Raw genomic sequence first — 16,807 nt, forward strand, 5'->3', positions numbered from 1 at the left:
TCATCAGTCTTTAAGCATCATATGTTCTTAAAGGAGGATTGTTTTTATTGATATGATGTGGGATCGCTGGCAAGGCCAGCATTTATCGCCCATCACTAGTTATCCTTGAGAAAGTGAAGGTGGACTGCCACCTTAAAGCACTTAAGTGTCCATGGTGAAGATACTCTCCCACTGCGTAACCAGGTAGGGAGTTGAAGGATACTGACTCAGCGATACTGAAGGAGTGGCAATACTGTGCCATATCAGGGTAGTGTGTAACTTGTTCCAGAGCATGCAGTGATGCTGCCATGAGTTTGCTACCCTTATATAATAATAGAATCTTACAGTGCAGAAGGAGGCCATTCGGCCCTTTGAGTCTGCACCAACTATCTGACAGAGTATCTTATCCAGGCCATAGCCCTGCAACCTCATGTATCTACCCAACTAACCCCCTACACATTTTGGGACTTTAAGGGGCAAGTTAGCATGACCAATCCATGTAACCTGCAGGTCTTTGGACTGTGGGAAGAAACCAGAGGAAACCCACATGGACATGGGGAGAACATGCAAACTCCACACAGACAGGCACGTCTTTGGACTGTGGGAAGGAAGCAGAGCACTTGGAGGAAACCCACACAGGCACGAGGAAAACATGCAAACTCCACACAGCCAGGCACGTCTTTGGACTGTGGGAGGAAACTGGGGCACCCGGAGGAAACAAACACAGACACGAGGAGAACATGCGAACCCCACGCAGACAGGCATGCCTTTGGACTGTGGGAAGGAAACTGGAGCACCCAGAAGAAACCCACACAGACACGGGGAGAAGGTGCAAATGCCACGCAGTCACCCAAGGTTGAAATCGAATCTGGATCCCTGGCACTATGAGGCAGCCATGCTGACCACCATGCCATCCTGCCACCTTATCAAGCTGGGGGGTGGAACAGAGCTTGTGGATTTGGAGGGAACTGTCAGAAAAAGCTTTGGAATGTGCTGTGCATACAGTGATTTGCTCACTGATCAGGAGATGCTGCCTGGGGACCATCCTTGGCTTATGTGTTTTATGAAAGGCTTTGATGCAAGTGAGTTATCACAGAAAAACATATTTTACTCCACATAAACAGGGCTTACACGTGTGGTACAAAGAAACATTTTGAATCAAGTTCCTTTATTCTGAATTAATGCCTCAGCTGATATTAAACACTGCTGTCATAAAACTAATATTCCAGTTAATTAAACCTGAGTGGTTTCAGGACAGCATCGCTGAAATATGCAATTATTGTGCTGTTAACTTTGTAACAAGCTGAAGTGCTACCACAATTCAATTTACTCACTGGTTGTGATGGAAAAAGACTCCAAAATAAATATCTATTAATTTGATGATCTTGGGGAATCCAGCTACATTTAATTGTGTTGCCACAGAGCTGCTGAACCCTTGATAAGATTTTGGGGATATTTCTATATTGAAATGTGAAAGCTTCCAATTTAGAAGCCTCAACATGAACAAAAAAACACATTTTTAATCAAGACTGAAAATTAAATCTGCCTGAATGATCACGTGATGCAGTTTGGCTGGGCGCTTCTGGTGGAAGTTGGAACTAGAAATCGCGCAGTGGAAATCTCCTCTTTGTTCCTCTTGCTCGCATCGATGTATAATATTGTAATAAGTCTTCGGAGGCAGAAATCCCTTCACCCAAATCCCTTTATTCACAAGCTCTAACAGCAGTACACAGAGTGCTAGCAGTCAGTAGTCAATCTCCGGTGGGTGTCAGAGGAACTGCCACTCCTGATTAAGTACAAGGCAAAGACTCCCTCATGGGCCCATTAATTGGATCCTCGGTCAGGGAGTTCGTACTCCAATGATCCAATCTCAATGGCCTGATTGAATTCATTACAAACGTAGAATGGGGGACAGCAACTCACCGTGGATATGCATTTGACCGTGCATGCATTTGACACTCTGGGTCCGATTTTACCATCAGGTTCTGCCTGCTTTTGGGCACAAAACCTTGGCAAAGTCGGGCGAGAGGCGAGTAGCGTGATCCGCACCCGCCTCTGCACCCATTTCCCCTTTACAAAAGCCCGAAAATGGCCGCCGTCGGGGCCGTGCCCGAAACGGGCATGACGTCAATTTAAATGCACTTGCATGCACTTAAATTAACTTAATAGGCTGCATGCCCAAACTTACCAACACTTCCCCCTTAACCACCGCTTTCTCCCATCCAGATTCGGTGTGAAACAGACATGGTCCACAAAGGTCTGAGTCGGGTGCTCCAGCTTCTGAGGAGGTAAGTTCAGAGCTTCCAGCGGCTCTCTGACTCAGATCACTGGTGGGGGAGGGAGGTGGGTCAGATGGTTCTCTGGTGGGTGGGGGAGGCGGGTCAGATGGTTCTCTGGTGGGTGGGGGAGGCGGGTCAGATGGTTCTCTGGTGGACAGGGGGAGGTGGGTCAGATGGTTCTCTGGTGGTGGGGCGGGGAGAGGGACCAGGTCAGATAGCTCTCTGGTGGTGGAGGGAAGTAGGAGTGCGGGGGTCCGCTGCCACTCTGATATGACTGAATTGTGGTTGGGGGGGGGGGAGGGTAGGAATGGTCTGCTGCCACTCTGCGTGTGATCAGTGAGGGGGAAGGAGGTGGGGCAATGTCTGTAGGGGCCAGGGGGAGGCATTATCCGGCCTAGGAACGTTTTTCTTTGTTTTTACTATGCATGCACAGTTGGAGGTGCCAATCAGAGCTGCAGCGTTTTGGGCACATTAAGCTCCACTCACAGGTTTCTGCGGCTCGATTCAGAATCGCTGATATTTTATCAGGCAGAGTGTGTATGGGGGGGACTTGAGAATGGGTCTAAAACCATGGTAAATGGTGAAATGTGGTTTTTTTTTTGAATCTGCTAGTTTATGGTTAGTCTAGCAATAATACCACTAGGCAATCACTATCTCTGCACCCCATTAGTCGAGGCTTCTGGATTATCAGTCCAGTGACATAGCCACAATAGTGCTGCATTGTCTGAGATGTATGACGTGTGGAAGCAGAGGGTGGTGAGTGTCTGGAATTCACTGCTCAGGTTTGTGGTGGAGGCAGAGACTCCAAACTCTTTAAAAAAGCACCTGGATCTTCACGTTAAATGCTATAAGCTACAGGGCAATGGACCGTGTGCAGGAAAATAGGATTAGAAAGAACACATGGATGTCCTCGAGCTGGCATGGACAAGATGGCTAAATGACCTCCAACTGCACTATAATTTTTTAATGGTCCTATAGTAAGGGACTAAATTGAACAGCCTTTTCAAAAACAATGTGAGCGATCTTATCAAAAAAGTGGTGAGTTTCAGGTCTGCTTTTTGAGCAAGTTTGAAAATGCAATCTTACGCCACTATGGGCAAAAATTGATGCGCAATCTGATTCCCATGAAAAATATTCAAATCTGATTAAAAATAGATTTAAATATTGAAATCAGTCTCGCATGATTCCCGGGCGTAAGGCTGATATTCGGGCCCAGTAAGATCATGAGAAGCGATACTTTTGCCTTTCGCACGATCTTACCAGCTTGCTCTGCCCATCGACAAGCGGGACGAGAAGGTAAGTTCATCCCCAAAGGCCCAAATGTCCCATCTCTTGTACTCTGCAACTCTAAGATTTCTAAAATCTCCAATTTCATCTCCGCAGGCGATGGCTGACTCTGGCTGTGGTTCTGGGTCACGGCAACTGCTTTCATGACACATTTTTGACCTCCAAAGTTGACCCTCATATTGTCAAAACACGTGTCTCCCATCCTGCAAACGACTCATTCTTCATGTAGTGCATACCTCGCAGATGAAAATCGCCCCCAACGTCAATCGTTCCCAATATTTTAGTCCACTATAAAACATTTGCCGTATTGCGAGCTGAGGACCATTTGAAATAAACTTAAGCAGCTGCCACTCAGTTTAGTTGCCAGTGGAAGGAAGGACAAATTTATTCGTACAGCGTCCTGACTTTTCTTCAACCTTTGAATAACACAATAGCTGGAGAACATTAAATGGATGTTTGATAGCCAGTCTCAACATAGGTGTACAGAGCATTAAAGACCTTTTTTGTTCCTACCTACAAATAGCTGGCTGTTGAGCTGTAAGTGGATGTGTCCATCATCTGGAGCCTCCTCAGCCTTTCTTGGCAGGTGATCCACTTGAAGGGACGCCTCTTTGATATTCCGCTCTGCTCTGACATAATGCCACTGATTGTTGTTCAGATGGGTGAACGACTTCACAATAACCTCTGATGGACCATTACCCACATCGAATGAGAATAGAACTTCCGTTGGGGCTGTAAGAATCACATGTAGTGATGTTAGTCTCCGAACATAATACTGGGCTTGATTAATAGGAGCATAGAGTACAAGAGCAATGAATTTATTTGATTTGATTTATACGTGTATTAATATACAGTGAAAAGTATTGCTTCTTGCACACTATATAGACAAAGCATAGAGAAGGAAATGACAGAGTGCAGAGTATAGTATTACAATTATAGCTAAGGTGTAGAGAAAGATCAATTTAATGCAAGGGAAGTCCATTCAAAAGTCTGTCAGCAGCAGGGAAGAAGCTGTCCTTGAGTCAGTTAGTACGTGAGCTCAGGCTTTTGTATCTTTTTCTTTACGGAAGAAGGTGGAAGAGAAAATAAGATAAGGGTACACGGTGTTATAGATAATGTATTGGCATGGATGGAGGATGGGTTAACTAACAGAAAGCAAAGAATGGGGGTAAATGGGTATTTTTCTGGTTGGCGGTCAGTGACAAGTGATGTGCCTCAGGGATCAGTGTTGGGACCACAATTGTTTACGATTTACATAGATGATTTGGAGTTAGGGACCAAATGTAGTGTGTCAAAGTTCGTAGATGACACTAAGATGAGTGGCAGGGCAAAGTGTGCAGAGGATGCTGAAAGTCTGCAGAGGGATATAGGTAGTCTAAGTGAGTGGGCGAGGGTCTGGCAGATGGTGTGGAAAAGGTTTACAAGAATGGTTCCAGGGATGAGAAACTTCCATGCTGTGGAAAGATTGAGAGGTTGGACTGTTCTCCTTGGAGAGAAGAAGGCTAAAAGGAAATGTTCAAAATCATGAGGGGGCTGAACAGAGTAGGTAGCGAAAAACTGTTAACACTGGTCAAAGGATCAAGGACAAGAGGGCACAGATTTAAAGTGATTTTCAAAAGAAGCAGATGTGATGGAGAAAAAAAACTTATTTCTCGCAGCGAGTGTTTGGGGTCTGGAAAGCGCAGCCTGGATGTATGGTGGAGGTAGGTTCAATCGAGGACATTCAGGAGGACATTAGATGATTACCTGAACAGAAACATTGTGCAGAAATGCAGGGAAAAGGGCATTAAGCCATTATGGAAATCTAGATATGATGAGCCAAATGGCCTCCTTCTGTGCCACTAAAAGAAAAATAATTAGTCTCTGAAAACCAATTTTAAACAACTCTTATTTCCATCACCTTCGATTGGGTATTGGTGCTGAGAATGGTGTCTGATTTATTAATTAAAGCTCTGTAATGATGCCCAGGCAGAGACACAACAGCATTTACAGAAGGCGTCAACACCTCCACTCAGAACATCAATTAACTTGCCTTAACTAACAATTAACTTAATAAATCAGGGCATGAAAATAAACAAAATTAATGACTTTCTTTTAAAAAAAACTCAAAGCAGGTTTTTAATTACAAGCTGGATTTTATATAGCACCATTTTTATTTGAGTGCATGGTCTGGAAAGTGGAGGAATATGCAAACGATATTGATTGTGGTTCTGCCAGAGTCAAACCTGAGAACTATGTACCAGCGATACAGTCTCACTTACAATGCAGTGTCCAGCTATGGATTCACGGTCTGTGATATCATAGGGTTCTAGAGTATTGCTGTGTCAAACGCATTGAAATAGACCAAATACCTCTGTCCTGACCCTAGCTGGGGTTCTCCAGTGCCGCTGCAGTGAACGGAGTTTTGGCTGAGCGTCAAATCCTCAATTCTCGCTGGCAACGAGGTGGGTATGGATGCCAGCGGAGAATCCCGCCCATTGAATGTTAATCTGTGATTTAGTGCAAGCTTCACAATAAAACTCTTGGGGAGATGATGGCCTAGTGGTGTTACCACCAGACTATTAATCCTGAAACTCAGCTAATGTTTGGGGGGACCTAGGTTCGAATCCCACCATGGCAGATGGTGGAAATTGAATTCAATAAAAAAAAGAAATCTAGAATTAAGAACCCAATGATAAAACCATTGCCAATTGTTGGTAAAACCTATCTGATTCATTAATGCCCTCTACGGAAGGAAGTCTGCTGTCAATATCCGGTCTGGCCTACACGTGACTCCAGAGCCACAGCAATGTGGTTGGCTATCAACTGCGGTCGAAGGGCAACTAGGAATGGGCAATAAATGCTGGCCAGCCAGCAACGTCCATGTCCCACAAATGAATAAAAAAACGAAGCAAAGGGACATAGATACAGGACCATTCAGCCCATTGAGATATATTCTATTTATGATCTGTCTTTATTTATAACTTCATGAAGTTATCTGATTGAAACATATTAAAATATTGCTGAAACATATAAAATTCTGTGAGAGCTTATGTTTCCTCTGGCTGTGGGTGCGGTGGAGAGGTAAGGGGGCGAGGGTTGGGGTTTGTTAAACAGGGGGTCACATTTTCACAATATGTATCAGACCATTTAGGACTGAGATGAGGTGCAACCTCTTCACTCAGGGGCCGGTGAACCTGTGGAATTCTCCAGCCCGAAAAGGGCGTGGAGGTCAAGTCACTGAATATATTGAAGAAGGAAATAGATTTCTCAACACTAAAAGCGCCAGGATGTTTGGGGAGATAATGAGAATATGATGACCCGTGATCATACTGAATGGTGGAGCAAGCTCGAAGGGTTGAACTTCCTCCCCCTGTTCCTAATTTCTGTATTTAGCTACCTTCTTTCTGTAATGATTAATACCCTCAATTAACAACAATCTATACTGTTCTTAATTTTAAAACATTCAACTGATCCCCAGCCTTATTATCTTTTTGAGGGAAATAATTTCAGATTTCCATTATCTTTTGTGTGAGCAAATATTCCTTGTCGACTGAATAGTCAGAATATAATTTTCAGGTTATGTCCCCTTGTTCTGTCCACCTCCAGCAAAAGAAAATGTCCTTTTCTATTTACCCTATCAGAACATAAGAACATAAGAAATAGGAGCAGGAGTAGGCCATCTAGCCCTTCGAGCCTTCCCCGCCATTCAATAAGGTCATGGCTGATCTGAAGTGGATCAGTTCCACTTTCCCGCTCTCTCCCCATAACCCTTAATTTCCTTGTCTGTCAAAAACCTATCTGCCCGTGACTTAAATATATTTAGCGAGGCAGCCTCCACCACTTCAACTGGCAGAGAATTCCAGAGATTCGCCACCCTTTGCGTGAAGAAGTTCCTCCTCAACTCTGATCTAAACCGCTCCCCGCCCCCTCCACTTATCTTGAGGCTGTGCCCTCTAGTCCTGTATCCTTTCTGAGTGGGAAGAATCTCTCTACCTCTACCCTATCCATCCCTTTCATTATCTTATACGTCTCTATAAGATCCCCCCTCATCCTGCTAAACTCCAACGAGTACAGACCCAGTCTATTTAGTCTCTCTTCATAGTCCAACCCCCTCATCTCCGGTATCAGCCTAGTGAACCTCCTCTGCACTCCCTCCAAGGCCAAGATATCCTTGTGCAAGTGCGGCGACCAAGACTGCACACAATACTCCAGCTGCGGCCTCACAGTACCCTGTACATTTGCAGCAAGACCTCCCTGCTTTTGTATTCTATCCCCCTCGCTATAAAGGCCAGCATACCATTTGCCTTCTTGATCACCTGCTGCACCTGCAGATTGGGCTTTTGCGACTCGCGCACAAGGACCCCCAGGTCCCTCTGCACCAAAGCATGCTGCAGCTTTTCGCACTTTAAATAGTAATCCCTCCTACTATTATTTCTGCCAAAGTGGATAACCTCACACTTGCTAACATTGTATTCCATCTGCCAGGTCCTCGCCTACTCCCTCAGCCTATCCAGATCTCTCTGCAGACTTTCCACACCCTCCGCGCAATTTGCTTTTCCACTCATCTTCGTGTCATCAGCAAATTTCGTCGCCCTACACTCAGCCCCCTCCTCCAGATCATCTATATAAATGGTAAATAGCTGAGGCCTCAGCACCGGTCCCTGCGGCACTCCACTAGTTACCAACTAGTCCACTCCACTCCACTCCAACCAGTCCACTAGTCAGCTCATCTAATTATCTTAAACTACTTACTTGGACCATTCCTACATCTTTATCACTCAAGGAATACATTTCTAGTCCAAATCAGGGTGTCAGAGCAACGGGAGATACTGAATCACAAAATCATGGACTTGTTACAGCACAGAACGAGGCCATTTGGTCCATCATATCTGCACTGTCTCTCCTCATCCAGTTCCATTGTCCCATCTTCTCCCCGCCACCATGCACATTACTCCTTTTCACATTAAGAGTCAAATTTCCTTTTGGAAGATTCATATAGCGTCAGCATGACGGGAATCCATCCAAATGAAGCCATTTGCGGAAAGATATATTATCATTGAAGGCATTACAGAGGAAAGTTACTGGGATGATACTGGAAAGAGAGAGACTGACATTTCAGGAAAGATTTTACAGTCTGGGTCTGTACTCCTTGGAGTTCAGAAGAATGAGAGGTGATGTGATCGAAACATATAAGATTCTGATCTAGAGGATTAGACAGGGTAAATGTTGGGATGATGTTTCTTCATATGGGAGATTGTAAGACAAGAAGGCTTAGTCACCAGAATAAGGAAGTGCTCATTTCGTACAGATTTGAGGAATAATTTGTCCTCTTAATGAGGGACGATTCTTTGGAATTCTTTGCCTCAGGAAGCCATGTGTGGCCGAGTCCTTGAACAATTACAAGGCCGAGATTGATAGATTTTCAATCAGTAAGGAAATTAAGGGTTATGGAGATGAGGCAGGAAAGTGGACCAAGCGAAATCAACCATGATCTGACTACATGACGAGCGGGCTCGAAGGGCTGAATCATAGAATCCCTACAGTCCAGAAGGAGGCCATTTGGTCCATGGAGTCTGCACTCAACACAATCCTATCCAAACCTGATTCCCATAATCCCTCATATTTACACTGCCAGTCCCCCTGAGACTAAGGGGAAATTTAGCATGTCCAATCAACCTAACCACACATCTTTGGACCATGGGAGGAAACTGGAGCACCCGGAGGAAACCCATGCAGACAAGGGGAGAATGTACAAATTCCACACAGGTCAGAATTGAACCAGGATCCCTGGCGCGGTAAGGCAGCAGGGCTAACCACTGTGCCACCCATAGCTTACTCCTGTTCCTATTTCCCATGGTCTTACGACCATTCCTAATTGCCGTTGAGAAGGCAGTGCTGAGCTGCCTGTATACGCAGTGTTTCTTTCTCTGTAGCGGTTTGTGTGGCTTGTTAGGCCATTGCAGAGGGCAGTTCAAAGTCAACCATGCTGCAGTTGGTGTGGAGACACATGGAGGCCACTGAGAAAGGATGGCAGCTCTCCTTTCCCAGATATTTATAAAAAATGGTGACTATTACACTGATGCCACTGACTGTGAAATGACTTTTATTTCATGTTTCCACGATGCGAGAGCATAATTGCAATAAAATACAGGCTGGAACTGCATGTTCCTGTGTATTCTCATTACAAATCAATTGACTTTGACAAGCTTCAAAATACTCCTACTTCATTTTAATGAACCAATAATGTGCCTAAAATTTCAAGTTGCAAGCTTGTGGGGTTTATTTTTATTCACAATATAGAAAAATAACAAATATCTTTCTCTACTCCAGTCACAAATTGCCTAGCAACACAACAGTTTTAAAGTTTATAACTATCAGTAGTAGGCTAACATTAACACTGCAATGAACTTACTGTGAAACCCCCCCCCAGTTGCCACACTCCGATGCCTGTTCTGGCACATTTATGGATAATTTAGCATGGCCAATGCACCTAAACCAGCATGCCTTTCAGACTGTGGGAGGAAACTGGAGTACCGGGAGGAAACCCACACAAACATGGGGAGAATGCGCAGACTCTGTACATTCAGTGACCCAAGATGGGAATCAAACCAAGGTCCCTGGCACTATGGGGTGGCAGCGCTAACCGCTGTGCCATCATGCCGACCCAACAGAGACATTTTGTTCAAAAAACATGTATGTGTGTGTGTGTGTGTGTGTGGAACCCTGTGAATATTGAGTCTGAACTTATTGGAGATGGGGATCTGGCTGCACGCACTGCTCATCAGGCTTTATCTTGTGCCCTTTGACTCGAAGAATGCTTGCTGTAACTTAGGAAAAGTGCCAGCAATGGGGGCACTGGGGCATCTGATTGATTTGATTTGATTTATTTTTGTCACATGTATTAACAGACAGTGAAAAGTATTGGTTTTGTGCATTGTACAGGCAAAGCATACTGTTCATAAAGAAGGAAAGGAGACAGTGCAGAATGTAGTGTTACAGTCATAGCTATGGTGTACAGGAAGATCAACTTAATGTAAGGTAGGTCCATACAAATGTTTGATGGTAGCAGGGAAGAAGCTGTTCTTGAGTCAGTTGGTACGTGAACTTGGTGAATGATGGCACCAACAACTTATCTTTGTGGCCAATAGGTTGTAAGAACTGAGCAAGGACTGATGGAAAAGGGAAAAAAAAGATTGAATTAGAGACAACTTGGGTGTAGGAAGATTGAATTTAGTGAAGAAAGAAAAGAAGGTCTTGAATTTATATAACACCTTTCACGTTCATCACACATCTCAAAGTGCTTTACAATGAAGTGTAGTCACTGTTCTAGTGTAGGTAATGATGCAGCCAATTTCTACACAACAAGGTCCCACAGATAGCAATGTGGTAATGACCAGACAATGTGCTAATCATTGAGGGATTGACCAGAACAATGAGGATAAACAACTCCCCTCCTCTTCTTTAAAATAGTGCCACAGGACTGTTACACCCATCTGAGAATTCTGATAGGGTCTTGAAAGGGTTAATAATCACACAAGTTTAAAAATCTCAGGGAATGCTACGTGAAAACCATAAGTCTTGAAAGCAGACCTCGATAGGAGTAAAGGACCATTTAGTTGAGCAATGTGTGGCTGCAGCTCATGTTTGCTCATCAGAGCAAGGAACAATGGAAAGGGAGATTGAGATACCATTGGTCAGAGACATAGCTATTATTTTTTGATGATATAACAAAATCAAATTATAATTGGACATTATACCCTTATGTATGCATGATGTAACCTTAATCAATAACTGTGAATGAACAGAGGTAACTCCTATACTTTTATTTATGTCTGTTAACTACTTGTAATCAAATTTGAAACTATAATTGCTTGTGTATTTCTGCATTCTGCACTCTGACTGGTTTGAATGGCTCAGTCAGAGTCCTGGAGCGCTATAATTGTCAACCATTCCATGACTTTGTTTGGCTACTTGGGGGGAGCGCTAGTTTTAAATACAAGAAGAATACCGTGACAGCCACGTAACATGTCTGTCAACTTGTTAAAACCTTGTCAGAAATGTGGCACCTCCAACAGTGCAGCACTCTTGTTGATCTGCAGTGAAATGTCATCTTTGTGCCAGAATAATTTGTGCACAACCTCAGGATGAAGGGACGATCCTTTAAAACAGAGATGAGGAGGAATTTCTTCAGACACAGAGTGGTGAATCTGTGGAACTCTTTGCTGCAGAAGGCTGTGGAGGCCGGGTCATTGAATGTCTTTAAGACAGAGGTGGATAGGTTCTCGATTAATAAGGGGATCAGATGTTATGGGGAGAAGGCAGGAGGATGAGGATGAGAAAAATATCAGCCATGATTGAATGGCGGAGCGGACTCGATGGGCTGAGTGGCCTAATTCTGCTCCTATGTCTTATGGTCTTACAGAATGGGACTTGAACTCATAATCCTCTGACTCAAGAGTGAGCTACCAACTGAATCAAAGAGTTAAATGTGACAGAAAAGAAAAGTGAGAACGTTGTTTCAAAATGTAACATTTATAATACTTGAAATTTCTCAGAAAACATGACCATTTTCATGCTGGAAAGGTTAATTGGCAATGCATTAACAACTGTCAATTTGTCAAAAACGGTTTATACTCTTAATCATGAACAATGAGGGATGATGTTATTGAAACATGAGGGGGTAATTTTCCCAGCCCATTGTGCTGCTTTAGCGCAGTGGACTGGGAGACCCATGAGGAGGCTGGTTAGCTGGCATCCGACTGGGTGCCACAGCATTCGCCCGTCTCCGGCCATCGGATTTCTGGTGCTGTCAGCAGCGTGCCGATTTCTGGCGTGAGGCTGCATAAATTATTTAAATTTAGATTTGCATCCCATTAGCGGAACCCGGCACTACAGCCTCCAGACTCGCTAGCCTCTCCACTCCCACCAGCAGTGGTTCACTCCAGAAGGGTTTACGACAGCTCCCTACTAGTGGGGAGCTGACGACCCAACCCTACTTGAGTGAAGGTAGGCCATCGAGGCCCCCCAAGAGACTGGGGGGGAAGGGAGGGTGCCCCCTGGACATTGCCACCTTGGCAGTGCCAGCCTGGCACCCTGGCGCTGCCCAAGGGGAAAAGTGGCAAAGCCCAAAGGGCACATTGGCACTGCCTGGATGGGACCAGAGGGGCTGCAGTCTATATAGACCTCAGGGCCTCTGGGGGAAGATTGGTGGGAGAAGGGTGCCCTGCTGCCACTCTGCACTTTGGTGACAGAGGGAGAGAGGCCAATGGTCAGGGCTGGTCATCGGGGCGGGGGGAGTGGTCGGCCTGCCGGGTGAGGGGGGCGGGGGGGGGGGGGTCAGGGGGCTGCGGAGGTCGGGGGAAGGAGGGCTGAACTGCGGTGGTGGGGGGCGGGGGGGGCGGAGCTGTCAGTGGTGGGGAAGAGAGGTCGAGGTGGACCGGGGAGCGTTGGGGGGAGTTGAGGCTGGCCGGCACGTGGGTAGGGAGAGGTTGAAGGGGCAGCATTGAGGGGTTGAGGGGTCGGCCAGCAATTGAGCTGGGCAATGATTGGAAGGCTGTAATACACAGTTGCTGCACGTGCACCGATCTCAGCGCTGACAGATCAGCACATGCACAGTAGCCCACTCGGCCTTAAGCTGCCAGCGCCTCCTGTGGGAATAAGCCCTGCCCCTAGATTTTTAATGAGATTCTTGGTAGTGCACTCTGCAGTTCACAGAATGTGGGAGATTCATTTTGGAGTTCCACTGAAAAACCAATGGGATTTACTCCAGTTTTTACACAACTTCAACACCTGGAATTTTTTTGGGTGAGTCCCACTCAAGAGATTCTGTGGGTTCGACAGGGTAGATGCTGAGCGGATGTTTCCCTTCGGGGGAAATCTGGAACCAGTGGACCCCATTTCAAAATGAAGGGTTTCCCATTGAAGAGGAAGATGATGAGGAATTCCTTCTGTCAGAGGATCATTAGTGTTTGGAATTCTCTCCCCCAGAGAGCAGTAAAGGCTGAGTTATTAAACATATTCAAGGCAGAGTGAGATTTGGGAATTGTAAGGGAGTCAAGAGTTTCGAGGAACAGACAGGAATGTAGACTTGGAGCCATGATTAGGTCAATCATGATGTTATTGAACGATGGAGCAAGTTTAAGGGGCTGAATGGCCTACTCCCACCCTTATTTCTTATGTTCTACCTGCCTGATTAATGGCCAATGAACGTGCAAATTGTCCTCAAGGCAACCGCAACCTTCCCTGGTCCAAACTTAATCGGGGGGTCTGGAAGATTAAGCAGCTTCCCCTATCACCTCGCCCACTCCTGGGTGGAGGAGGGACATTAACTTCAGCCCATAGTGTGCAATTTTCCCACATCAATCCCATGTGTAAAAGACATTGTAGAGAGTTGTAAAACCCTCAGTAAAAATGCATGCACATCAACAGGGCCCCAGACTTTCCAGCACTAAGGTTATCCTTGGCCGAGAGTTTGAAATGGAGGATCTGGGAATCAGCTTTCCATTGTGTATATCTCCTGGTTTTCATTGCTGATGAAGTCACTGGAAGTTGAAATCAGAGTACAATGGTGACCAATCTCTCCCTCAAAGTCAAACTGTCCACCTCTTGGGTATTAGCAGCACACAATTAAAACATATAATTCACCAAAGATCTTTAGACAGCTCCTTCCAAACCAATGACTACTTCCATCTAGAAAGACAAGGGTGGCAGATGTATGGAAACACCACCACCTGCAAGATCCCCCCCCAAGCCACTCACCATCCTGACTTGGAAATACATTGCCATTCCTTCACAGTCGCTGGGTCAAAATCCTAGAATTCCCTCCCAAATGGCATTGTGGGTCAACCCACAGGACATGGTCTGCAGCGATTCAAGAAGGCAGCTCACCACCACATTCTGAAGGGCAATTAGGAATGGGCAATAAATGCTGGCCAGCCAGTGATGCCCATGTCCCACAAATGAATCAAAAAAGGGGGAAAATCTCCTTAATAACATATCCAGATTAACTCGATGCTCTCCTCTTATAATGAAGACTTTAAATCATTCGGTTAAAACAGCTTTTCACACACGCTTTAAAATAGTTAAGGAAGGAATTTAACATGAAGGCATCAAGCAGTAAGGTGCACAATGACTAGAAGATCTGACCTTCGAGACAAGTACCTTGTATGGGCCAGGAATTCCCCAACACCTCCTCCAGCTCGGTGTTGGCCATTGGACGGAAGGGTAAATGGAACATTCTAGCAGCACACAGCAGGTCTCTCAACAGCTCAAAATATCACCATGTGGCTTTTATGTGACATAGGGGGTGGTGCACAAGGTATTACAGTGGTGTGGGGCAGACTGAATGGACCAGGGAGTCTTTGTTCATTTATTTTAGACTATGACTCTGGTGAGTTTCTATCTTGATAGCACAATGTATAGTTTAAGTTTAATTTATATATGTACTTAGTGTGTTAAGAAAGGAGAAGCCTGGTTTTAGTTTAATTTAGCATATTTTTTAGTCAAGCTTAGTGCTGGAAACTCTGGGGCCCTGTTTGTGTACATGCATTTTTATTAAGGATTTTACAACCCTTGAAGTACGAAAAATGGGTTACAAAGGGGATAATAGTTTAATGAAGCCACAAATAAACTTAAAGTAGAAAAATTGTGCTGTTGCTTTGCAGCAGAGGTCCAGAGACACACAGAGGCACAGGGAACGATAGAAGGGCAGTTCAGGCAGTGTGTGTATACCTAAGAATAAAGACAAAGATCTCCCTAATGAAAAATCTCATAAGAATGACAAGGAACTAAGTTGAGAAACTTGTGCTTGTTCTGAAGTTGAAGTAATAGTGAGTTTACATTGTGATTTTGGGGTGTCACAGGGAGAGATACCAGATCAAGAAAAACATCTAGTGAATGCTCAGAAGTCTGCTGGGAGCAAACTGCTTGAAACTGAGTCTGTTAAAGCCTTGGCTGACATCATGGTAAATCTTCACTGAGGGTTTGTGTCTGTAAGGGTAGTGGGGGCCTAAAAGCAATAGTGCAAGATTGAATCATTTTCTGGTGTTTGCATTGAAATCTTTCCAATCTTTTTGTCGAATGTAATAGAGTTTTTATTTTTTAATAAACATTTTATTCTTTGTATTAAAAGTAGTTTCAAAGATTCTTGCAAATGTGTTCAATAGCTGGCATCCATGGGTGGCATGGTAGCACAGTGATTAGCATTGCTGCCTCACAGCGCCAGGGACCTGGGTTCAATTCCCGGCTTGGGTCACTGATTTGTGTGGAGTTTGCACATTCTCCCTGTGTCTGCGTGGGATTTCTTTGGGTGCTCTGGTTTCATCCCACAGTCTGAAAGACATGCTGGTTAGGAGCATTGAACCAAACAGGGGACGAGGGGAATTTCACAGTAGCTTCATTGCAGTGTTAATGTAAGCCTTACTTGTGACTAATAAATGAAGTTTACTTTTCTCCACACTTTCTAAAAACAAGCAAAATCAGGATTTCCCAAGCTTGCTTTCACTCTGGGATCCGTCCTGTCCAGTATTAACATCAGGAGGGACCATAACAATCTGAGGTGTTGGCCTGATGCCATCTGACCTGGGCCAAATATTTCCAGAGATTTCTGCTTTTAACTCAGACTGTAACCCGACAATTTTCACAGTCCGATGATACTTACAGTTCAGCTCGATCCTGATGAAGTCCTTAATTCCGAGATTCTCCAGGAAAACCCCCGAGGAAGCAGTCGTCTTGAAGAAGAATGAAATGTCCGCACTGAGCTCACCGTGGAAGGTGGGGAAATGGAGATACGAGGACTCGGTGTTGAATGATGCTGCATTCCAGTAATTTCCTGGGTAAATAATTATTCATCCATCAGAGAATGCAATCCATTTACTGGTTAAACATAACTCAATACATGGGCAGGATTTTCTGGCCCGTTCTGTCGTCTGGTCCCGCTGAAAGTCAATGGACATTTGGCTGACTTGCTGCATCCCCTATGAAAGATGCTGCCAAAGTGGGACCCCATGCCATGGTTAGACTGTCTCTCTGCCATGGTAACACAGTAAGGTGCTTACAAACTATTGGCATTCAAACAATTTTTATTGGGTAGGAACCCTTCCGTGTAGCAATATCCTAAATGTGGATGTGCAATTGTTCTCCCATTGGTTGTACTGTAAAAAGGTACCGATTCCTTTGCTGGCCTTGTTTATCCTTGGATAAACTGACTAAGTGGACAGTTCTCCATGCATGTTATCTGATCATGGTGGATGTACCACCACAACAGTCCTGCCAGCCATTTC

General features: G+C 44.9%; 1 protein-coding gene across 1 annotated transcript in view; it reads right to left on the reverse strand.

The window, feature by feature from the left end:
- The window catches only part of LOC145349767 (contactin-associated protein-like 5), an 803,770-nt gene that overhangs the window by 206,346 nt on the left and 580,617 nt on the right, over nucleotides 1-16,807 (reverse strand). The window contains exons 16-17 of the mRNA XM_080198309.1: nucleotides 16,186-16,356; nucleotides 4,059-4,277 (exon numbers count right to left, since the gene is read on the reverse strand). Coding sequence (XP_080054435.1) covers nucleotides 4,059-4,277; nucleotides 16,186-16,356 — 390 coding nt within the window. The remainder of the gene's footprint in view (nucleotides 1-4,058; nucleotides 4,278-16,185; nucleotides 16,357-16,807) is intronic.

Source organism: Carcharhinus amblyrhynchos, chromosome 11, assembly GCF_965287045.1.
Source record: "Carcharhinus amblyrhynchos chromosome 11, sCarAmb.v2.hapA, whole genome shotgun sequence".
Taxonomy (NCBI): domain Eukaryota; kingdom Metazoa; phylum Chordata; class Chondrichthyes; order Carcharhiniformes; family Carcharhinidae; genus Carcharhinus; species Carcharhinus amblyrhynchos.